This window comes from Solanum dulcamara, chromosome 1 (assembly GCF_947179165.1).
Source record: "Solanum dulcamara chromosome 1, daSolDulc1.2, whole genome shotgun sequence".
In the NCBI taxonomy this organism is placed as follows: domain Eukaryota; kingdom Viridiplantae; phylum Streptophyta; class Magnoliopsida; order Solanales; family Solanaceae; genus Solanum; species Solanum dulcamara.
Genome location: NC_077237.1, coordinates 58598011 through 58623761, shown reverse-complemented (window position 1 = coordinate 58623761; position 25751 = coordinate 58598011). Strand labels below are relative to the sequence as shown.

Below are 25751 nucleotides of genomic sequence, written 5' to 3'. Positions count from 1 at the left end.
GAGATTCTTTATCATTTAGTTTATTAAATACTTACCTCCATCGCTAATGATAGCCCTTGGAGTGCCAAACCTTGTGAAAATGTGCTTCTTGAGGAAGCGACTTACGACTTTAGAGTCATTGGTTGGCAATGCAATGACCTCGACCCATTTAGAAACATAATCAAATGGCACAAGTATATACTGATTTCCATATGATGATATGAAGGGATCTATGAAGTCAATTCCCCTCACATCAAAGATCTCTACCTCCAGGATGTTATTCAATGACATCTCGTGCCTTTTTGATTTTTTCCCCAACCTTAGGAATTGATCACAACTCTTCACAAATCCTACATCATCTTTAAATAAATTAGGCCAAAAAAACCTAACTATAATACCTTATGGATTGTTTGTTTGTCTCCATGATGTCCACCGTAAGCAGATGAATAAGAACTGTGTAGAATTTGTTGAACTTCAAATTCATGCACACATCTCCTTATCATCTGATCAATACCTTTTTTGAACAAATAATGTTCATCCCATACATAGAACTTTGTTTCATACATTAACGTCTTCTTTTGTTGGGAGTTTTCTCCGGGGGAAATACTCTACTCATATTGTAGTTCACAATATCTGCATACCATGGGAGTTCTCATACCTCTATTGCCAATAGTTGCTTATCCAGAAATGCTTTGTTTATCGACTTTTGATCACCTATATGGGATGAATCCTCTAATCTTGATAGACGGTCTGCTATTTAATTTTTTCATCCCCTCTTATCTTTGATTTCAATATCAAATTCTTGGAGTAGTAAGATCCATCTGATTAATCTAGGTTTTGCATCCTTCTTGTTGAAAAAGTACTTGAGGGCTGCATGATCAGTATAAGCAATCACTTTTATACCTACCAGGTAAGAGTGAAATTTATCAAACATATAAACCAATGCCAACATTTCCTTCTCTGTGACAGTGTAGTTGACTTGAGCAGAGTCAAGAGTCTTGCTGGCATAATAGATGGAGTGAAAATTTTCTCCTTCCTTTGTCCTTGAATTTCTCCCACTACTATGTCACTTGCATCGCACATCAGCAAAAAAGGTAGCTCCCAGTCATGAGCTATCAGGATGGGGGCTTCAATCAGTTTCTTCTTCAAGAGTTCAAAGGCCTGCAAACATTTATCATCAAAAGTAAATTTTACCTCCTTTTCAAACAAGATGCACATGGGTCTGGCGATCTTTGAAAAATCTTTGATGAATCGCTGATAGAATCCAGCATGACCTACAAAACTACGGACACCTTTCACTGAAATTGGTGGTGGAAGTTTCTCAATCACTTCAATTTTTTCTTTTTCTACCTCCAAACCATCTTTTGAAACTTTATGCGCAAACAAAATACCCTCATTTACCAAGAAATTACATTTCTCCTAGTTTAAGATGAGATTTGTTTCTTCACACCTTGTTAGTATTTTCTCTAGATTTTGCAAACAAAGATCAAAAGACTCTCCAAAGACTGAAAAATCATCCATAAAAATCTGTACAAACTCTTCCACCATATCATGAAATACAGCAATCATATAACTTTGAAAAATGGTAGGAGCATTGCAAAGACCAAATGGCATACACTTAAATGCATATGTCCCATACAGGCATGTGAACGTTGTGTTTTCCTGGTCCTTCAGTGCAATGGTGATCTGATTGTAACGCGAATAACCGTCCAAGAAACAATAGTACTCTTGGCCTGCTAACCTGTCAAGCATTTGGTCAATAAATGGTACAGGGCAGTGATCCTTCATTGTGGCATTATTTAACTTTCTGTAGTCTATGAATATACGCCAACCAGTTACTGTTCTTGTGGGAATTAACTCATTCTTCTTATTAGTCACCACAGTCATTCCCCCTTTCTTTGGTACATACCAAACTAGGCTTACCCACTTATTGTTGGAGATTGGTATATTATGCCTTTATCTAGCAACTTAATTATCTCTTTCTTCACCACCTCTTTCATGATGGGGTTCAACTAGCATTGTGGTTTCGCACTAGCCTTATGTCCTTCTTCCATGAAAATCCTATGTATGTATAAAGTGGGGCTGATACCATGAAGATCAACCATTTTCAATCCAAATTGCCTTCTTGTGCCTTTTTAATACCTCAAGTACTGTTGTGACCCGCATCTCAGACAAAACCAATGAAAGAATTATAGGTAAGGTATTATTTACTTCAAGAAAAGCATACCTGAGATGTGCGGGCAATTGCTTCAACTCTAAGTTAGGAGATTCTTGCAGAGATGGCTTGGGTGAAGGGCACCCAATGCTCTGTTTAAAGGTTCCATACTCTTTTTCCACATGATGACATTTGGCATATCATACACACTAGCTAACTCTTTAGCTTCCATATACTCTTTAATATCTTAGCTCATCACAACTCTTTCTAAAGGATCTTTTGCTAAAATGCATTGAGCCAAGACTTTCTCATTGATGACAGTTATAGTAGACAGGTCTTCATAGACTGTAGGCAACTTCAGTGCCTGATATATATCTAACACTTCTACTTTGTCATGTGCTCGCATAGCCAATCTACCTGCAGCCACATCAATAAGTGCACCGCCTGTTGCTAAGAAAAAACACCCCAATATAAAAGGAATATTGGATGGTTTCTCCAATTTGGGTTGTAAGTATTTCCATAGTTCTGATTACCTCCACCCTTAGGTGCATTACCCACGAAATTCACCAACTCAGGATTAGCTCTACAGTATTCTGCCACATGCTTACTACTACCACACACCTCGCACCACATGTGTTATTGCTTGACCATATTCACCGAAGCTTTCTGCTGTCCTTTTGCTAAAGTGTTGAAATGCATTTTCATCATGTTTTGCATTGCTCTAATCTGTGCAGTCAATACTGTCACAGCATCAACTTCCAATATGTCTGCTTGTTTTTGAACCATAAGTCTAGAGTTTCCTCCGTTCCACTCAGGATTTCCCTAAGATATGCGATTAAATAATGTATAAAGTTCATCATATGTTCTATAGTGCCTGTCCACTTGCTATAGAGTCAAGAAGAATTTTGGTGTTGGGTTCCAACCCTTTTATGAAGGTGTGGACCAACCCCTTATTAGCTTGATGATGATAAGGACAACTAATGAATAAAGAGTTAAACCTGTCCCAAGATTGGTACAAAGTTTCTCCAGATTTTTGTTTAAAGCTTAAAATTCCATCCCTCAACTTAGCTGTCTTCCCTGAAGGGAAGAACCTAATAAGAAACTTATGAGCCAAATCATTCTATGAAGTGATTGAATTTAGTGGTTACGACTTCAACCACCTCTTAGCTTTCCCCAACAAAGAAAAGGAAAATAATGTTAACCTCACATATTTAGGAGATACCCCATTAGGCGTATAAGTGTTGCTAATCTCCAAGAAGTTCTAGATGTAGACTTGGGAATCTTCATGAGGCAAACCTATAAACTACAATTAGAGTGCAACAGTTGCACCATGTTCTATTTCTGTTCAAATCTTCCTCCAACTAGCGGTTTTTGAATGCTAGAGTTGGCATTTATTATGAGTGGGACTGCCACATCACATACTTTCTTGGCTGCCATCTCCATAGGGTGCTCTAGAGGCACTTTCTTAGTATCACCCAGATTTAGTTGTGGTATGGGATATAGAGCAGCTGCTCTCCTTCTTTACTAATGCAAATTTAAACCTTCATCTTGTAGATAAAACCCAAGAACAAGGGGATTTAGTAGTTCATAGTTTGTAACATAATTATATGAATCATTAATAACATAAAAATTTGACTTCAAATGAAATAAAAGAAGAAAATATCACAAAAAGGTATCTCTTCCTTTGTCTTCTTCAACCCTTTTCCAAAAATCTGATCTACTTTTTAATAAAGTATGTAAAGGTGCTATTTATAGTACCAAAAATGTGGAATTAAAGTAGGTGTACTGAAGTCCGCAGCAGACTTGGGTTATTTCAGTGTAATTTTTCATTTTCTATGTCGGTAGAAATTATTTCTATCCAGAACTAGGTCTGGATCGCAGACCTGGCGTGCACCATGCTGTTGAGTCGAATAAATTTCAACTTTTGGAATTTAATCACTATAGCTCAAGTCCTTGACGCGTACATACTTCTTTAGAGTGCTTTTTCTTCATATTTTGTTCCCAACTTCTCCTTTAAGTTTCACTTTCAATCTATTCATTCTTTGAACGTCCATTCTTTCTCAATTAGCCCTAAAAGTGTCTAATCATGCTAGTTGGTTACAACAATACACAACTATGAACTAAACTCTAGGAATTTTCTCTCAACTTGACTAATGAATTATGAGTTTTATTTTCTATTGGGCACATAAATATACCCAAGATCATATATAAAAGAAGTTCTATACCGAAGTTAATTTCCCTTTCCAGAGGAACTCTGGAAAGATCTTCGGGAAATACTTATGAGAATTCATTAACAATAGGAATGAACTAAAGATTGGGTTTTCTAGATTAGTATCCTTAACCCAAACTAGATTATAGACGCAACATTTTGTCAGACCCCAGAAGTTGTCATAGTCAGAAAATGGAGTTTGAAGGGGTTCCATAGAAAATTGTAGCTTTTGTGTACTAGACATCCTTCACTGACCCGTTCACAAGGCAAGAACCTAATCACTGACCATAATGGGCTTTGTGGGTGAGGCTTGGAACTTGGTGAAAACAAGTATAGGACTATAAAAGGGACTATAACTCGTGGTCCCTACCACAGACCTGGACCCTTCCGCTGAGTCATCCCCTATGACCCATGAGAAAAGGCAAGGACCATAAAAGGGTCCATGGTCCGTCGTGACCACCATGGTATCAACCTTCCCTAGGTCAAGCTCACCTTCATCACCAGGACCTGCGGTAAGTTTCATGGGCCGTGGTGTCCCTTCATCCAGGAGACCTCGTACAGTTAAGTTAAGGGGTGTTTTGGTCTTTTCCTATCATTATTATAATGCATCTAGACATTTTTAGGGATTAGTTCCTATACTATAACTAATTCCTAACACTCCTAAATCCTCATTCTTCAAAATCACAAGATCAAACTTCTCAAGTCTCTCCAACTTCTCTCTAAGGCATGAACTAGGGTAAAATTCAAGTTTCCATTATAGAGATTTAATTCAACCTTTCTAAGTTCAGGTATGTGGGAATTCATCCATGGTTCCCTTCATCCATGGAATCCCAAGATTTTTTCAAAATCTCTTTATGAATTCTTCTTCTAAAAGTCCTAGTTTCATGAATTTGTATTGGGTCTTCTTAGTTATGATTTATCTTATGGTTACTGATAAAATAATGTATAATTCACAATATATTTCATGATTTCAAGTTTATTTTCAATGACCCATTCCATATGATATTTTCAAGTATGTTTTCAACAAAATATGATCATGAATTTCAAGTGATTTCAATGAATATTTTATGAGTGATTACCAAGGTTTATGAATTACTCATGGATTCTTATGAATCAATCCTGTTAATGAGCTATTTTTATGATTAATTTGTGATGAGGATTACTATATTTTGTTGTCTTTACTAATGAGGTTAATTGCCATAATTTTTGACTTTTTGTTGGGATAATAACTAAGCACCGAGAGGACTTCAAGGTGGAGTTCAGTCCATTAGCTAAAGTAGCTACCCAAGGGAATCCTAGTAGCAACCTTTAGTCTCTAACTATGTTACCCCGCGTAGGTTTATGATACCAATATGACCTAGATAGTCGATCTACATATAGTTCATGATGTTATTATGTTCTCACGAAGTCTACCTTGGCAAAGTGGCCTCTCCCTTTTTGATGTGGGAGTTATATTGGATTCGATGTTATAGTTCGTATGGTCTTATATGTCGGTTAAAGGTCCTATCCCACATCAAGGGAAATTCATTGGAGTGTATGGCTAATGTTAAATGAAGGAATTTTTATCCATCCCAGTTGTATATTCTAAGACCCTAGGCTCTTTTAGGCATTTTCCCCATCCTACACCTACCCAATTCTTCCAAAGTCTGCCACTCTCATTGAATTTTAAAATTTTCTACGGCAAGAAGGTTCCTCTCAAGGGTTTTATCTTCCAAAGTCTTCAAGTCTCCATTTTCAAGCTTGCATTAGGGATGTATTCACCATGGTATGTGAGTCTTTATTCATGGGTTCTTCCACCCATGGAACCCAAGTATTTTCTAACTTAATAGCTCAATTTCAATTGTGAATTTTATGGGTTTTTATATCACGATTCCAAATACATAGATTATTGAGTATTTATAGTTTATTTACCTATCTTAGTTTATATTGGGTCTTAATTTCATCGAATTATTGATTTATAAAAGGTCCTCAGATGAAGGAATGAAAGGGTTGTAAAGTGAATTAGTGGATTATTTCAAGTATGTTTTAAATTGGTGCATTCCATTACTCTCATATATGCTAGCATTAATTTTAATGATTGAAAGTTGAATTGAATAGAACCCACCTATTTTACTATGTTTTCAATGAAGTTTGACTTGAAAGCTCTTGGCTCCAAATGAATGTTTATAAAAGTAAGATTTATGATAAAAAGAGAGTCTTATAAAATGACTGAATGATAAAATGATGTGAATGATTGATTCTTATGCAATAAGGACAGTTCTTGAATATTTGAATCACCAAAGATTTTAAGGAGCTATTCTACCGCTTGATGATTTGATGCCTCAAACTATATGCATGCTTATATTACCATGATATATTATTCCGTGGAATTTGACTTAGCACCGAATGGGGAATTGAGGTGGGATTCGGTAAAGGAGTCCTAGTAGCAACCCTTTGTCTCATTAATTATGTGCCAATATTGGAGCTTTTATAGGCTTTTTAGGCTAGTGGATCCACATATGGACATCTAAAGTTAAAGAAATGAATGAAGTTTGATGGAGTTCTACTTGACAAATAGTCTCCCCGTGCCAACGTAGGGGGTTATTTTGGATTCTATGTTATAGCTCACATGGTCTTAATGTCGGTTATGGTCATCTTCCCACAAATGAATGTTTCAAATGCTATTTACTTAATGTCTTATGCATGCATCTATTTATTTTCTTTACCTTACGATGCTATAATATTTTTCATTGTATATTGCATGCCTACATACTTAGTACATTCAAAGTACTAACACTACTCTTTTGCCTACATGATATCACCATATAGGGACCTGCATTCTTCCATGTTCTCCTCCATGTGGCTAGTTAAGATTTACTTGAATGCTAATTTAGTGAGTTCCCATGTTTCGGGAGCAAGACTCCTTTATCTTTCTAGCTTATGATATCATGAAACCTTTAGACATTTATTATGACATTTTATTCTATTTTGATTAAGAGTGAGCTAGGGACTTTTCTTAGCCTCCGTCAAGTCTATGATTTAGAGGTATTGTTAGATATGTGTAAGTTGAAGTTTGACTATTATGGATCTTATTTTCATGTTTACCTTAGTCCCTCTTTCCCTCTATTTTCTGATTGTTTAATTACTGTCATTACCTATGAAAGGCTAAATGAATGCTAAGAGGCTTAGGTGAGGTACCTTCCGGTTTCTCATTTGCTGTGTTATGTCTAGGCACTAGGCTTGGGTCATGACAGTTCTCTCTATATATGTATTGACTATCATCAATTGAACAAGGTCACAATTAAGAATAGATATCCCATTCCAAAGATTGATTACTTGTTCGATCAACTTAAAGGAGCAAGTTACTTTTCAAAGATTGATCGTTGATTGAGTTATCATCAATTTTGAGTAAGAGAATATGACATTCTGAAGATGGCTTTTAGAACTCGGTATGGTCCCTTTGAATTCTTGGTTATGTCTTTTGGACTAACAAATGCTCCTACAACATTATCTAATGAATAGGGTGTGCAAGTAATATTTGGAGATGTTTGTAATTATGTTCTTTGATGATATTTTGATCTATTCTTAGAGTGAGGAGGAGCATGCCGATCATTTGAAGATTTTTTTGTAACTTCTTAGGGACCGTCAATTATTTTCTAAGTTTAGTAAGTGTGAGTTTTGGTTGAGGTCAGTTGCTTTATTTTTGGTGAAGGTATTATTGTTGATCATAAGAAGACCGAAGCAGTTAAGAATTGGCCTAGATCTTTATCTCCTTCCGATATTCAGAGTTTCTTGGGCTTAGCTAGTTATTATAGATGGTTTTTTGAACGATTCTCTTCCCTTGCATTGTCTTTGGCTATTTTGACTCAAAAGAAGATGAAATTCCAATGGTCTAAGGCATGTGAGAAAAGCTTTCAAGAGTTGAAAGATAGGCTTACTACCTCTCTGGTGTTGACCTTGCCGGAAAGTTCTCATGGGTTTGTTGTTTATTGTGATGCCTTAAGAGTTGGTTTTAGCTTTGTTTTGATGCAAAATGGTAAGATGATATCCTATGCTTCTAGGAAACTCAAGGTGCATGAAAAGAATTAACTGACTCATGACTTAGAGCTATGGCTGGTGGTTTTTGCTTTGAAGATTTGGACACTACCTTTATGGTGTCTATATGGATGTATTCACTGATCACAAGAGTTTGCAATATGTGTTCACTCAAAAGGATTTGAATCTTCATCAAAAAATATGGCTTGAATTATTGAAGGATTATACTATGATTATATTGTACCATCCAAGAAAAGAGAATGTGGTTGCCGATGCCCTTAGTAATTTGTCTATGGATAGTGTTTTCTATGTTGAGGATACAAAGAAAAAGTTAGTCTGTGGTTCATAGATTAGACAATTTATGGTTTTTGATTGGTTTATTCTGAGGATGGTGGTATTGTTGTTCAACATGGTTCTAAATAGTCTATGGTGGTGGATGTTAAGGTCAAGCAAGATAATGATCTTACTTTGGTTGAGCTAAAGAAAGCAGTTTCCAAAAAGGTTATTGAGGCTTTTTCCCAATGGGGAGATGGTGTTTTTAGATATCAAGTTAGATTGTGTGTTCCCGGTGTTGATCGCTCGAAGGAAATAATATTGACCAAAACTCATAGTTTGCGATGTTATATTCATCTGGGTTCCACAAAGATGTATTATGATTTGAGGGAAGTGTATTGGTGGAATGACAAGAAGAGGGATATTATGGAGTTTGAGGTAAAATGTCCTAATTGTGAACAAGTGAAAGTTGAGCATAAAAAACTAGGAGGTTTGGCTCAAGATATTGAGATTCCTACTTGGAAGTGGGAAGCCTTGAAAGTGGACTTCATTATAGGCTCGTACTCATTGGTAACTTGATTTGATTTGGGTGGTCATTGATCGAATGCCTAAGTGAACTCATTTTTTTCTAGTTAAGACTTCTTATTCAGCTGAGGATTGTGCTAGATCGTATATTCGGGAGTTGATTAAGATTTATGGTATTCCATTGTCTTTTATTTTAGGATGAGGTACTTAATTTACATCTCAGTTTTGGAAATATTTCTTTAAGGGTCTTGGTACTCAATGTTTGCAACATAATCCTCAAATGACCCATATGATCTTTCTTATTTCAAGAGTAAATCAAGATGTCATCAATAAACACCACTACAAACATATCCAAATATGGATTGAAAATATGATTCATCAAATCCATGAATATAGAGGGAGTATTTGTCAACCCAAACGACATTACTACATATTCAAAATGAGCATACCTTATTTGAAAGGCCGTCTTGGGAATATCACATTCCCTTACCCTTAATTGGTGATAACCTGAACGAAGGTCAATCTTAGAAAAATAGCTTTCTCCTTGTAATTGATCAAACAAATCATCTATTCTTGGGATTGGATATTTGTTCTTTATAGTGACCTTATTCAATTACCTGTAGTCTATACACATTCGGAGTGACCCATCTTTCTTCCTAACAAACAATATGAAGCACCCCAAGGTGAAATATTTGGCCTTATAAAACCCTTATCCAACAAATCCTTCAATTGTTCTTTCAACTCCTTAAGTTCTGTCGGAGCCATACGATAAGGAGGAATGGAGATAAGTTGGGTATCGCAAAGGAAATGGTGGTCTTCTTGAAGCCATTTTTCTAAAAATCACAAAGAAAGACTATTAGAAAAAAGAAGTCATAACGTAAACTCTATAGCACGACATAAATCCTGAAAGATGTGAGAATTTTTAAACGCCTCATAGCCTCCTACTCATAAGTGTGGTGTGTTTCACACCTATGAATAAGACTCTACTTGATGCGGTATGTTGGACACCCTAGGACACTTGAAAAACCTTGTGCTCTGATACCAAGTTTATCATGACCCGACCTAGAACCTAGTCGTAATACGGTGATTGAAACACCAAAGGTCTCTAACAAAGCCTCTTATACATATCATAAAAATATATAAGGTGAAATATAAAAGAAAAAATATCATAAGAGAGTCTAAAATATGAATAGAAATCTGAAAAATGTCTTATGACAATATAGATTCAAACATATATCCAACGAGACACCTCTAAACATGAGTATGGGCGGGGGCTAAGATATATCCTTACCTAACCCTCAATACACAACATAATAAAAAGTTTTTTGACAAGAAAACAGTAAATAACTTGAAACTAGTCCCTGGTCATTGAGGACTCACCACAACAACTTGGGATAGGAACACCTACTAGTTATGTGGACGATAAGGATCTTCAACCTCAACCCCTACATTATGAGACAATATAGGCAAAAAGTATGCATTAGTACGTTAGAATGTACTAAGTATGAGGGTGTGACATGCAACATAAATCATGTAATGCAAAGGTCAAGTAAAACAAGATAAGATGGAATACGTAAAGTCATGAGAAAATCATATTGACCAAAGCATTTAAAAACATAAATTTAAACTCATAACATACTTAAGAGATCATACATATGTGGGAAAGGAGCCATAACCGATAATAAGACCATACAAGCTACAACATGGAATCCGATGATACCCACATCGAGAAGGAGGAGACCACTTTGCCAAGGTAGATTCCTAATCATGAACATGTGTTATTTGTGGATCCACTAGCTAGGCTATAAAGGCAACCTATGGTGGAACGTAGTTTATGGGACATGAGGCTGCTACTAAGGCTTTTGGTAGGGCCCCCACCTTAAGTCCACTTGGTGCTAAGTCAAATCCCATGGAATACATACATAACATAAGATCATAATATCATATATCGTAGTCATGATCATAGGCTTGAAATCGTAGAGTAGCTCATTTTCATAACATACTTGTAATGTGAGAATTATCCTTTCATTATTACAATCATATTTACATAATCCATATCATTAGGCCTTAGGTCACTACATATGATCCTAAGTAACCTTACTTCATAACTTGTATGAAATTCCATAAATTGAGACATACTTATAATTCATGATCATAATGGAAATACATAGTCATAATTCATACTTTGAAAATTCATAACCATAGCTTGTACTTGAAATTAGGGTATGACATGAATGTATGATAAATTTACTTGAAAATCATGAAATTAACTTGAAGATATGCATGATCATAAACTTTATATCAACCCATACATAATTCATATAGATAATATCCTTTAGAAATATAAATCAAATTAATCATAATTTACATCATGAACCCTAGCAAATAAACTAGGAGAATTTATGGAAAAACTCTTCAATTTAATTCAATAACCATCAATTTATATCAAAATAGTCTCATGATCATGCTTTAAATCAAAATTCATGCAATTAGAATAGAGATCATAAGACCCATAAAATACCATACTTTAATTTGATAGAAAACCTTGAGAAATTGATTGGGCTTCATGGATGAAAGGATCCATGAATCAATACACACATACCTTGAGTGAGAATACCAATTAATTTGGAAGAACATGAGAACTTTGATGGAGAAATTGAGTGAATTTGCTTGAAGTCTTCAATGGAAACCCTTGAGAGCCTTTTTGTAGAGAGAGAAATATTTGATAGATGAATTGTAGAAGAATGAATAGAATCAGAGGTTTAGGTTAATTTATAGAGTTGAATTAGTTCTTAAAAACGTCTAGGTTCATTAACTAATAATTTGGGAAAAGTCTAAAATGCCCTAAAAAAACTAAATTCGGCCAGGAAACCTTCTCAAGTCCGCGATGCAGTCCTGTTGCGGACCACACTATTTTATGGATTCTTCAAAAATCCTTCTTCTATTCTACGGGCCCTAAAAATCTACCGATATCATTTTCCCGTAGGTTTTGACTCCCTGATCAATATTCCAAACTCATATTCTCCAAAAAGATTAAGGATAATGTGTTACATGAGAGGCCTATTTCCAAGGCACTCTTAAGGTATTTTGTGGGCATTTTTGAGGGATGTTGACTTTTTCATTAATTTCAAAGGTAATTGGGATGATCATTTTCCATTGATAGAGTTTGCTTATTACAATAGTTATTACTATAGCATTCAGATGGTTCCATTTGAGGCCTTATATGGTAGGAGGTGTAAGAATCCTATTGGTTTGTTCAAAATTGGTGAAGTTGACTTGATATGAGCTGAGTCTGTGCATGAGTCTATGGAAAAGGTTAGATTCATTAGAGAAATATTGAATACTACCCAAAGTCTACAAAAGTCCTATTCAAATGTGAGGAGAAGGGATCTTGAATTTGAGGTTAATGATTGGGTCTACTTGAAAATTTCACCCATTAAGGGTGTGCTGCATTTTGGCAAGAAAGGAAAGCTTAGTCCCTGCTATGTAGGTCCATATCAGATTTTGAGGTAGATTAGCAAGGGGCATATGAGTTGGATTTGACTTTTGAGTTGGCATCGGTGCATCCGGTGTTCTATGTGTCCTTGTTAAGAAAGTTTGTTAGTGATCCTAGCTCCATTGTGCCTTTGGATAGCATTGGTGTGAAAGAGAGTCTTTCATATAAGGAGGTTCTGGTTGAGATCTTATACCGACAAGTTAGAAAGTTGAGGAACAAGGAAATAACTTCAGTTAAGGTGTTGTGGAGGAACCAAGAGGTTGAAGGTGCTACATGGGAAGCCGAAGCTGATATGATGTCATGATATCCTCATCTCTTTCCTTCCATTCCTAGTTGAGGTATTAAGTTCCTTTGTAATCCACTCCATTAAAACCATGCATTTCATTCATTCTCATGTGTTATACGCATTCATGTTCATAAAATGAGTTTTAAAGACATATTTAGCTTAGGATTGAATATTTCATGTTTTATGCATTTTCGTTAAGGTTTTGCATTCATAATGGGCTGCTCTGTCTCTTTCCTATTTTATTCATTCTAGTTTGAGTCCCATTCGAGGATGAATGTTCCCAACAAGGACATATTATAAGACCTCGAAAGTTGAAAGAGTTGAAAAATGGAGTTTGAGGGAGTTTCCTAGAAAATTGCAGCTTTTGTGCACCAGAGCCCTTCACCGGGACAGTTCATGATGTGTGAAATTGATCACAGGCCATAATAGGCTTCGTGGTTGATCCTTGGAACTTAGGGAAACCATGAAAAAGGACTATGAGAAGTACTACAGCTCATGGTCCCTACCACGGACCGCAGACCATTCCGTAAAACAAAAGTGAGGACCAAGAAAGGGTCCAGGGTCCATGGAGACCTATTCGGACCATGGTGCCAACCTTGGTGGAAACCTTCCCATGTCAGGCTCACCTCCATCACCACAATCATCACCACAACCCATGGTGAGCTTCTCAGGCCGTGGTGACCCTCCGTCTAGACAACCTCATACAGTTAAGTTAAGGGGTGTTTTGGTCTTTTTCTATTATTATTATAATGTATCTAGACACTTATAGGGATTAATTTCTTGCATGTAACTTATTCCTAACACTTCTAAGCCCTCATTCTTCAAAATCACAAGATCAAACCTCTCAAGTCTCTCCAACTTATCTCCAAGGCAAGAACTAGGGCAAAATGTTAAAGTTTCCAATAGAGGGATTTAATTCAAGATTTCTAAGTCCAAGTATATTGGAATTTATCCATGGTTCCCTTCACCATGGAGTCCCAAGGGTTTTTTAAAATCTCTTTATGAATTCTTCTTCTAAAAGCCCTAGTTTCATGAATTTGCATTGGGTCTTCTTTGTTATAATTTATCTTATGATTATTGATCAAATTATTCATAATTCACAATACATTACATGATTTCAAGTTGAATTTCAATGAACCATGCCATATGATGTTTTCAAGTATGTTTTCAATGAATTATGATCATGAATTCCAAGTGATTTCAATGAAAGTTATGTGAATGATTACCAAAGTTTATGAATAACTCATGAAATATTATGAATGATGTTTCAATAATTAATTAAGAAATAAATTTTAGTGTGATAGGTAATTCTTACACAATCATGTTATAGAGGTGAAAGGACATTTTCACCAACTCATGGATTCTTATGAATCAATCATGTTAATGATCTACTCTTATGATTACTTTTATGATGAGGATTAATATATTTTGTTCTCTTTCCTAATGAGGTTACTGACCATGATTTATAACTTTCCATTGGGATAATAACTAAGCACCAAAAGGACTTTAAGGTGGAATTCGGTCTGGTAGCCAAAGTTGCTACCCAAGGAAATCCTAGTAACAACCTTTAGTCCCTAACTATGTTTACCACGTAGGTTTATGATGCCAATATGAACTAGTTAGTATATCCACATATAGCTCATGATGTTATGATGTTCTCCCGGAGTCTACCTCTACAAAGTAGCTTCTCCCTTCTCGATCTGGAGTTCCATCGGATTCTATGTTATAGCTTGCATGATATTATATGTCGGTTAAAGGTCCTATCCTACACCAAGGTATATGGAAAGGTATAAAGTCCTCATGATGATGTTTTGATGCATTGACCATATGATTATGAAGTTTTAAGGTTTCCAAAGTTTACTCATGTTTTAAGATATTGGTCATGCATCTCATGTTCATATTGATTATGTCCTATATTCATTGTTCATGCATTTTTCTCACATACTTAGTGTATTTCATGTACTAACGCATACTTTTTTCCTATATTGTATCATAATGTAGGGTCGAACGATCATTGTGCACTATCATAAAAGTCTTGTCTTATGCCCCTATCTAGTCTAGTAGAGGCATGTTGGATGTCGTGGAGTCTATGTTGTCTTTTGATTTCGAGTTTGAGACTTGTTCTCTTTTATTGAGACTTTTCATGTTGAGACTTTATTTCTACATTTATAGCTTAGATTTATTGCTTTACTTACCTTATGTTTGCTCATGAATGATATGCTAAGAGGCTTGGTTGGGGTCTCTCGAGATACTAATCGTTGTTTCATGACCGAAGCTAGGCCCTAGGTAAGAAACAAACCAACATATAAGTTTTGAGGTACTACCTTTCCATTCAATGACTAGCTTATTAGAAAACTAAAACTTTACGACTCGATTCTACAGTCGATAGAACCATAACAAGCATGTAGCCAATCTATGCCAAGAATTACATCAAAATAAAGCATGTATGGGTCTACATGTTCAACTGAGGTGATTTTCAAACAAAATTAGACTGAAAATTTTCTATACACCCATTTAGCTAAAACTAAGTCACCAACAAAAGTAGAGACTAGGAAAGGCTATAACAAGATTTTGGAACTAACATCAAATTTCATAGCAACATAAGGAGTCAAAAAAAAATCGCTCCTAGATCTAATAAGGCATAAACATCATACCCAAAGACTCACAACATACCAGTAACCACAAAAGGGGAATCTTCCTGACCCTGTAGAGTTTGAGGAGCATAATACCTACCTTGGAGGTATCCACCACCAGAACTAGATGAACTACCTCGCCGAGTCAGATAACCTGTTGAAGCACTAGGCTAAATGTGACACCCCAAAAATTTTTTCGCAAAGACTCGAACATTTCTTCATATGTGGGTAGACTCGGACCGGAGGACTTGTAATTCTACACATGAGTTAGGATTAATTCCTAAGTATTTGAAGTGTTTTAGATGTGTTTAGGGGTCATAAGGGATATCTAACACCAAGTCGAGTCCAACGAACTCCAATCGATTAAGTTTTCGGACGAGTTAGTATAAGGTTCAACTTCAAACAACCATATCTCCTAGTATATAAAGAACTGGGTGGCCTACGACCTACCCAATTAAAGTTATTTGCGTCTTCTTTCCAACGCCACCAATAATTCAATTTTTGGAGTTGGGAGTCAAAAGTTATGGCCATTTTACTATAGACTAGTACTGCAGGAATTTCAGGCCTGAGCGAAATTTAGGCTTGGCGCCCCATGCCACTATAGCGCCAGAAAACAGCCTCAGTAGTTTGGGGCTTGGCGCGATGCACCACTATTAGATGTGCAGGGTTTTAAGCCTATTTTGGCTTGGCGCTGCAGTGGCGCGATGCGCCACTATAGCGCCAGCAAGGTTTTTGCCCAATGTTTTAGATTTTTGAAGAGGGGCAACTTGGATTTTTCCCTAATTATATATACCCTATCCTTGAATGTTTTGGGACCATTTTTCAGTCCTTCCTCTCTCTAAAAATCCCTAAAATTTTCCCTCTCTTCTTCTTCTTCTTCTCTAAATCCTTCTCCAATAAAGATTGCCTTCAAGAGCTTCAAAAATTCAAGCCTTCCATTGAAGACCTAAAATCAAGGTTTCTTCAAAGTCTTCAAACAAGGTATGTAAGGCTAACCTAAAATATGGATTGAGTTCTTCCATATGCCCATAGATGTGTTGGTTAGGAGTTGTGAAAGAGTTGCACCTTCTAGAAAGGTTTTCTTGAAAGTTTTCCCTAAACTATGGAATATTTTTAGATACAAATGGTTGATTGATGATTTTAATGACTTGAGTTACTAAATAGTTATTTTCATATTATTAACTACAAATGTATCTTTATATATAGATTTATAGGTATTGACGATATTCTTGAGTTGAGTTTTGTTGAGAGTATGGGTTCATGTTTCATTCACATGAACCCAAGATGAGATTTCTTATCATAAATGTCTTGAGGTTGAGATGGATAGTTGTGTGTATATATGTATTTATTGGAATGAAAAGAATGAATTGGTTAGTTAAGAATGTCCCTTTTGCTTCTATAAAATGAACATAGGACAAAAATAAGGATTTTGGAGTAGATGTTTGATAATTGATGTGATGATGATACTTGACAATGATGTGATGATAATGTTTGATGATGATGTAAATAATAATATATGATTATGATGTGATGATGATGTTTTGATGATGATGTGAGTGATGACGTGAATGGTGCTTATTTAATATGTGTAGAATGATTGATGAAGAGGTATATTGATGAGGATGTTATGTGATGGAGCGGATTGGAGTCTAATGTGATTATGTGATATGTGATTTGCATAATCTGAGTTGATTGGAGTCTTATGAGTATTTTGAAAATAAAGGATCTTTTGAGAAGGAGTTTTAAATAAATGATTTGTGAGCATTTTTGAATAAACTATTTATACACTATTTTTGAGTTTAAGAAATGATTATTTTCATCTATGATTTAAAAAGAGTTTAAGCATGAGTTGAGTTTGAGGAGTCTTTTAATTATTTTGAACATAAGTATTTTGATTATAAATGAGTTGAGCATTTTTACTTGTTAATATGTCTTATTAATCTTTTTAACTATGTGATTATGTTGCATAAGTCAATTTTCTTGAATGTGTTATTCCACTTGATTTATTGGGCTAAAAGCCATAGAGTTGTGATGAGTCTTAAGGAGATATCATAAATGCTTATCTAAATGAGGCTTGATTGAGTTGATTTGACGATGGAATTGACGAGTGGACAAGGTCCTAAATGAGACTTGCCATTATGACTTAATTGAGTTGAAATGAGAATAGAGTTGATGAGGTGGTAATGTTCCACATGAAACTAGCCGTGAGGGCTTGTTTGAGATGATTGGAGAGAGTTTTATGAGCATGGAGTCATGGGAGGAGTATCTAGCACCGAGGCGGGTGAGAGTACAGTCCATACTCGAACCCCAGAAACTACGCCGCCAACGTAGGTAGGGATGGAACCGTTAAAGTCGGATGCTTCCCGTGGGATCGAACCATTAAAGTCGGATGTTTCCCATTTTTTTTATTGTTCTAAAATGATAGGACTTGACTAATCAATGGTATCCATGATTAGGGAGGCATTCATGCCCTGCCAAGGTATGGGCGGACATGGCAACGATGTCTGATTGTTGTACTATCACTGGCTCATAAGTGATAGTTGTCGGATTAGAGAAACTCCCATTTAGGTCTTGATAGTGCTCCGAGTCAGTTGAGTTGAGTGGTTTACGAGTTGGTCCTGTCTAAACTATTTCTTGTTAGACTTAGGGCATTTGAGTGAGTTGCTATATGCTTATGAGTTAGTCCTATCTAAACTATTTCTTGTTAGACTTAGGACACTTGAGTGAGTTGTTACATATTTATTGAGTTGAGTCCTTTGAGTTGATTGTTGAGTTGAGGGTATATAATTGGGTTGGGTTAGATGAGTTGTGATTGGATTGTGCATGATTGGATGGATATATGATTCGATTGGAGTAGATGGTATGTGATTGACTTCGAGCTAACAGTATATGATCGAATTGGATTGAATAATTTGATTGAACTGTATTGTGTATGATTGGATTGGACTGTATGGTATATGATTGGTCTTTGTCTAAAAATGTATTATTACTTTAGACTTATGACGCCTTGTTGAGTCTCTCTTATCTTTCTGATTTGAGATATTTGGACCGCTGCTATTCTTCCTTGAGGTATGTTTCATTCTGCCATATTACATACTCGTACATTCCACGTATTGATGTCCATTTGGACCTGCATCGTTTCATGATGCAGAGACAGGTTTAAGAGATTGTTAATAGAAGCATCATTGGGGATCTATTTCACACTCAGCGTATTGGTGAGTCCTCTCCTGCATTCGGAGGACACCGCTCATGTAATCTTACATCGATTTAGCCTTTTCATTTTGAGTTGAGGTAGCCATAAACCTGTCATTGGCACCAATTAGATAGTAATGATAGAGGCTTCATCGACTAGATAGTAAAGAGTCGATTGAGTATTTCTTTCCTTAAATTATTCTTGTCAAACTATTTTTAATGACAAATATTAGAGTTGATTTGTTTGCCCATGGCCTTTATTCTTTGAGTTAGATTGATGTTTTGAGATGTCCACCGAATATTCTCTTTTTTTTATCTTCCGCTGATTGAATGAAGGAACGGATGTGTGATCAGGCTATGTGGTTCGCTTGGGAGCCAGAAATGGTTTTTGAGTGTTGGTTACATCTAGGGTACCCTCTCGGGGCATGACAAATATAGTATCAGAGCACAGAGTTCAAGTGTCCTAGGGAGTCTATGAAGTCATATCTAGTAGAGTCTTATTTATGGGTGTGTTGTGCACCACATTTATAATCAGGAGGCTATAGGACATTAAGAATTTGTTTCCCTTCTTTCATATTCTGAGTTCGTGCGATAGAGTTTAACTCTATGAATGTTCCCTTCTAATTCGTGCGTTGCTCAAATCCATTTGACTACCCCTCATACTCAAGGTAGTTGAAATGGTAGATATGAGATTCTTGTTGATGAGTTAAGATAAAGTCTTGAGGAAGGGAAGAGACGGGATAAGGCTTGAGAGGAGCCGATTACTGTGCTTAACTCTATTGATCTGGAAGGATGTACTCTCATTCGTATGGATCGTGCATTAAGTCAGAGCGAGATGTATCCTAGAATCTTATCCCTACATCTTGATTCGAATATCACCTTCGAGGGGGAAGTTGTGTATCTGAGTGACAAGTCTTACCATTCAAGGGAATGTGGTTTGAGGTATAGTGAGCTATGGTTGGTAGAATGATTGTAGAGGTAGGAAGAGGGAGTAAGAGGAGTAGAACTGAAGTAGTAAGAATGGTGGTTGATTGAGGCCTACAACTAGAGTGGAGTATCTATAGGGTGAGTAATGAGATGTAATAAATGATTGTGATAGTTCTAATTTTAAGATTTTATTTAGTAGGCTTGACATGACGTATGCGAGAGATTAAGATATTAACTTGCGAGGAGAGTGTGTTATGAATGGAGGGGTTATGTGACCCTTAGATGTAAATAGTGAATTGAGTCTAAGTCATATGGTAAGAAGAGGCTTAAGAGGTGTATATGAAACAATATAGATTTGAATGAGGTTCTAAATTTGTGAGTCGCTTTGAGTAACTAGTTAGTGTCCTTTAGTTGATGCCTTTAAGCTAAGGGGGAGATGATGGGGTAATGAGCCAAAGTAAGTCTTGAGCTTCCAATAGTGATGAGTTGGCCAACATGATAGTGGATGGAGTTGAGCGAGAGTAGATGAGGGAGAGTGAGTGCGTCCCGATTATGATAGTTGTGTTGTACTTGTCTAGTTAAGGATAAATGTGTGGAGGAGGAGTGAGATGAGACCTTGTGATGAGTAATAGATAGGTAAGAGTATGTTATTGTGTCTTCGGGAAAGAGCTCATACGATGATGAGGGTATAAGTGTTAAAGTAAGCTCGAGAACTCTTAGATATGAGTGAGGTAGTTAGAGTGATAAGCTTGAGTGTATGGTTGTCACTGTGAGAGTGATGGTAGTAGACTAATGATTGCATCTGGGGGAAAGATTGGAGGTACGTGAAGGGTGTTATGAGGCTTGGAAAGGAGAGGAAGTTCGGACACCAATATATTAACCTCATAAAATGGTGAAGAGGATTGGAAATGTCGCTCGTGAATTGGAATTCGATGGTTGAGTATGTAAATGTTTGAATGATTCGGTTGATGGAGTTTCAATGTTCTATCCGTGCCAAATGATGAGAATGATGAAAGTGATGTCCCTGTTCCTGAGTTGAAATGATTTGTCTATTCTTGAGTTTGAATGGGATACTGGACAATCTTTGGTTTAGAAACACATGATGAAGAATAAACACGAAATGGAGACTCGTAGTCAATGGAAGATTCACTCTGGTACTTCTTATTTTTGATGGGATGACTGGTTAGGATTTGGTCATAGTTCTGATCATTCTAGTACTAAAGAGCGGATCTAATTATATTAGTGTATATAATTGATTTCTTCTGTGTAATACTAATCGATATGACCTCATTGGTAAGTGCTAAAAGATCTTGTGCATTGGAACCCATGGTTCTGGACCTTTGTACCGAAGTAAGGTTGATTATGGATGATAGTTATACATCCTCCAGCAGTCAAGATTGAGAAATTATATAGATTCAATTCGACTCAAGAGGTTATGATACTGGTAAAGAGTCCAATTATTCACCTTGGGTTATGAAATTATTCAATAGCTCTAGGCTCTCTCACTACATTCCTGCAATATTGGGCTTTGGCGGTATTTATCATGCACTTCTGGGATTTGAAACACTTGAAGAATCTTTTTCCTTCTTTGGTTATGTCTGGAAAGATCAAAATAAAATGACCACAATTTTAGGTATTCACTTAATCTTGTTAGGTATAGGTGCTTTTCTTCTAGTATTTAAGGCTCTTTATTTTAGGGGTGTAGGCTCGAACTAATGACTTCCACCACATCAAGGTGACACTCTACCACTGAGTTATATCCCTTTCATGCCCCATCGAGAAAAAAGTTTGCTTCAGTCATTATGTATTGAATAGAAGAAAAAGCCTCAGCAACGATTGGACGATAGTAAAAAGTCATAGCAAATCAAGTAACTATTTGTACTAAAAAAGTAAGTGTAATTCCCCCTAAACAATACTAAAGTGAGTTCCTTTCTGACAGAAGGTCAATGTGATGTGGATAAAATTACTAGAGTTGCTCCTGCTCAAATGGTTCCTATTATTCTAGCAACTCAAATCAATTATCAACCCATTGTACCTGATCAACCAATTTGGAATCCCAACTCCAATGGAAATTTCACTTGTTCCTCTGCATGGAATCAGATAAGAGAAAAGAGACAAACTACTGTTATCAACTCCTATAAAACTACTGTTATCAACTCCTATATTTGACACTAGCTTATTCCTTTTAAATGCTCTTTTCACCTTAGGAGGACCCTGCGAAGAAAGCTCCCTACTAATGAAAAAATCGGCAGCTTTGATCACAGTCCCTCTAAGTGTTATTTTTATTACAAAGAAGGTTGGGACACTATAGACCGCATTTTTATGGCAGGAAATTTTGCCAAGTACATCAGGAAATTCTTTACAGATTCTTTGGGGGATAAATAAGGATTATACCCCTTTAAGAAACTTTGTTACGAGATGGTGGTATTCCAAATATAAAACTGATGTCCATAAACACATTCTCCATTCCACTCCCATCTTCATTTGTTGGAACCTATGGAAAAATAGAAGCACTTGTAAGTATGGCAAAAGCAATCCAATAGTGCAAGAGTGTTATTTTCTGTGTATAATGATATTACTAACCTGCTTATGTCTGCTTATCCTTATATTTTTTAGTCAAACTGTTAGAAGGATCTGGTCCTCATGATGGAAAGATGCTCTCATGAGACTAAAACCATCACAGTCCACTGGAATAACCTCCTATAAGCATGGTAAAGTTAAATATAGATGGTAGTGCCCTTGATAATCCAGGCAAAATTGGAGTTGGCGCTATTCTCAGAAACTATCAGGGTGACATCAATTTTGCTTATGCATCACCTATGGGAGAATGGACTTACAATCTTGCTGAAGTTCAGGCAGCATATTTTGGTCTCTCGTGGTTTTTACATCTTGGTTATAAGAGGGTAATACTGGAAATAGATTTTGAAATCCTTCTCAAGTGGATCAAACATTTAAATACTCATTCCTAGTCTGTTGGATATCATCTGGACATGATTCACAATATCATTAATCAGCTTCAAACTTTCAGATGCAATCATACATATAGGGAAGCAAACTTTACAGCTGATACACTTTCCAAACATAGTCACAAATGCTTCACTCCTCAACTATACTTTTCTAGAAATCAATTGCCTAAGAAAGCTAAAGCATACTATGATCTGGACAAGTTAGGGATGTCTAAATTCAGAAGAAGAAAGCTCAAACAAATCAAGAAACCTCCCTGATCATACCTTGACTGATTATGGAAGCTCTCACATTGACTTCCTTTTATTTTAGTTATAGTTTTTATGAAGAGTTGTCTTTATTTTTGTTAATTGTGTATTGTAAGGGGAGAGTCTCCCTTATTTATGCTTTCCTAGACTTTATGTATTGACAGGAATCCTCTTTTCTAGGTGTTTAGTTTTTAGGTTTCCTTTTACAGTATTGGGGATGAGTTGGCCGACCTTACTAGGTTGTCCGACTTCTGAACCACCATAGAATTGGAGGTAAGTTTTATGTTCCCTCCATGTACTTTTGTTTTTGTTATCTATGATAAGGCCTGGGGAAGTTTCTCAACCCCTGACCTCCCTAAGGGCCGTTAAAATTTTTAAAAAAAGATTTCTCTCCCAAGGCTATCCTCTTCTCCAAGCTAAAGGTTCTAGGGATCTTCAATTTCAAGTCTCTCAATTCCAATTGCATTTAGGGATTTTATTAATCAAGTTATGTGGGAATTCATCCATGGATCTTCTTCCATCCATGGAGTCCCAATGATTTTCTCAATTATCATTTTTATGAAATTCTCTTAATCCTAATTTTGATGATTTTACATACGGTCAATTCAATTATTTATTTATTCAATTTCAATAATCTATTCATGCATGATTCAATCTAAAATACATATTTTTAATTAGTTTTACAAGGACCCATGCATAATGTTATGAATTTCAAGTATAAACTATGGATTTATGATCATGGATTTGATGAAGTATTATGTATGATTTATTAAAGTTATCAATTATGATTCAAGTATGTTTTCAAGCAAGTAACCATGAATTGTGAAAGGTTTTATCACAATATGAAAGAAATTATGATTTAGATGCTTAGAATGGTAAGTGTCTATATTTTTATGCTATGATCACAGTTTGTAAGGAGCTATTCTTATGATGAATTTTATGATGAGATTTGGTTGATTATTGCCTTTACTAATGACTATGATTTATGTATTCTATTGGTATTAACATAGCACCGAGAGAATTTTGTGATGGGAACTTGGTAAGCGAGTCCCTAGTAGAAACCCCTGGCTCAAAACTACATGCCTCTGTAGGTGCATTGATGGCCTAGCTAGTAGATCCATATATAGTTCATATTCATATTTATATAGAGTCTACCTTGGTAAGTAGCCTCTATATTCTCGATGTGAGAGTTATATCGGATTTCATGGTACAACTCATATGGTCATAAATATCGGCTGAAGGCTAAATCCCATATATGTATATGTTCTTCTTATAAGACCTTAATGATGTTGTATGATACATTCACCTTATTAAATGTTTTCAAGTTTTACTTCAAACTTTCAAGTTATTTGGTCATGCATTTCATATTTATAATGATTATGTCTGATTATTCATGGTCATGCATGTTTCCCACATACTTAATACATTCCATGTACTAATGCATATTTTTACCTACATTGTCTCATATTGTAGGGTCCGACACTCATCTTTCTGCTTGTGGCTAGTTTACCACCATTCTACTTAGCTTCATTGGTGAGTCCTCATATTTCGAGGGAGTAGCTGTTATGATTCCTATTTATGTTCAGACTATAGTTTTTCCTATATGTTTTGGTGAGATAGGAACTTGTCCTAAGCCTCATCTACAGTAGTAGAGGCATATCTAGACTGCCATGAGTATGTACTTTCAATTATTCAGATATTATGTTTGATTCTCTTTCTATCGAGATTCTATCTTTGAACTTACTTTTGGCATTATGATATCATTTCAATATTTTTTATTTACTTTATGAATTCTATGTATGCTAAGAGGCTTGGTTGGAATACTTTGATATTCTAATTGTTGTGTTACGTCTAGGGTAGTCTTGGTCGTGATAGTGTTCACTTGGTTAATTTTGAGGATGGTGGTTTTGTTGTGCAAAATGGTTCTAGATCATCTCTTGTATCGGATGTGAAGGAAAAGCAAGATAAAGACCTGACTTTGGTTGAGTTAAAGAAAGTGGTTGCTAAAAAAGTCATTGAGGCTTTCTTCCAAGGAGGGGATGGTGTGCTTAGATATCAAGGTTGTTTGTGTATTCCTAACATTGATGGGTTGAGGTAAATGATATTGTCTATAGCTCATAGTTCATGATATTCTATTCATCCGAGACCCATAAAGAAGTATCAGGATTTAAGGGAGGTGTATTGGTGCAATGGCATGAAGAAAAACATTGCGGATTTTGTGGCTAAGTATCCAAATTGTCAATAAGTGAAGGTTGAGCATAGAAAACCAGGAGGCTTAGCTCAATATATTGAGATTCCTACTTAGAAGTGGGAATTTTTGAATATAGACTTCATTACGGGTTTGTCTCATACTCGTAGGCAACATGATTTGATTTGGGTTGTGGTTGACTGAATGACCAAGTCGGCGCAGTTTTTTCCCATTAAAACTTCCTATTCAGTCGAGGATTAAGCTAGACTTTATATTCAAGAGTTGTTTAAACTCAATTATTTTTCATAATCTATCATTTTGAATCGAGGGACTCAATTTACATCTTAGTTTTAGAGGTCTTTTCAAAAGGGTCTTAGTACTCAAGTTAAGCTTTGTACAACTTTTCACCCATAGACCGATGGTCAAGTCGAGCCTATTGTTCAGACTTTGGAGGATATGTTGAGAACTTATGTGATCGATTTCAAAGGTAATTGGGATGATTATTTTCCATAAATTATATTTTCTTATAACAACAGTTATCATTTAAGTATGCAAATGGATCTATTTGAGGCCTTGTATGGTAGGAGGTGCAGGTCCCCCTATTAAATGGTTCAAGGTTGGTGAGGTTTTATTGAGAGTGCCCAAGTTGGTTTGTGAGTCTA

General features: G+C 36.0%; 1 protein-coding gene across 1 annotated transcript; it reads left to right on the top strand.

The window, feature by feature from the left end:
- Positions 1 to 22397: 22397 nt before the first annotated feature.
- On the top strand, positions 22398 to 24999 carry LOC129893359 (uncharacterized). The gene is made up of 2 exons (XM_055968881.1): positions 22398 to 22592; positions 24757 to 24999. Exons 1-2 carry the CDS (start codon positions 22398 to 22400, stop codon positions 24997 to 24999), a joined length of 438 nt encoding a protein of 145 aa, XP_055824856.1.
- Positions 25000 to 25751: the final 752 nt, after the last annotated feature.

Excerpts from the sequence above, each read along its gene's own strand:
- LOC129893359 (XM_055968881.1), top strand. The coding sequence starts at position 22,398 with ATGGTAAAGTTAAATATAGATGGTAGTGCCCTTGATAATCCAGGCAAA. Across the intron at positions 22,593-24,756 it reads TACATCTTGGTTATAAGAGG|GGTAGTCTTGGTCGTGATAG; the intron begins GTAATACTGGAA and ends TGTTACGTCTAG.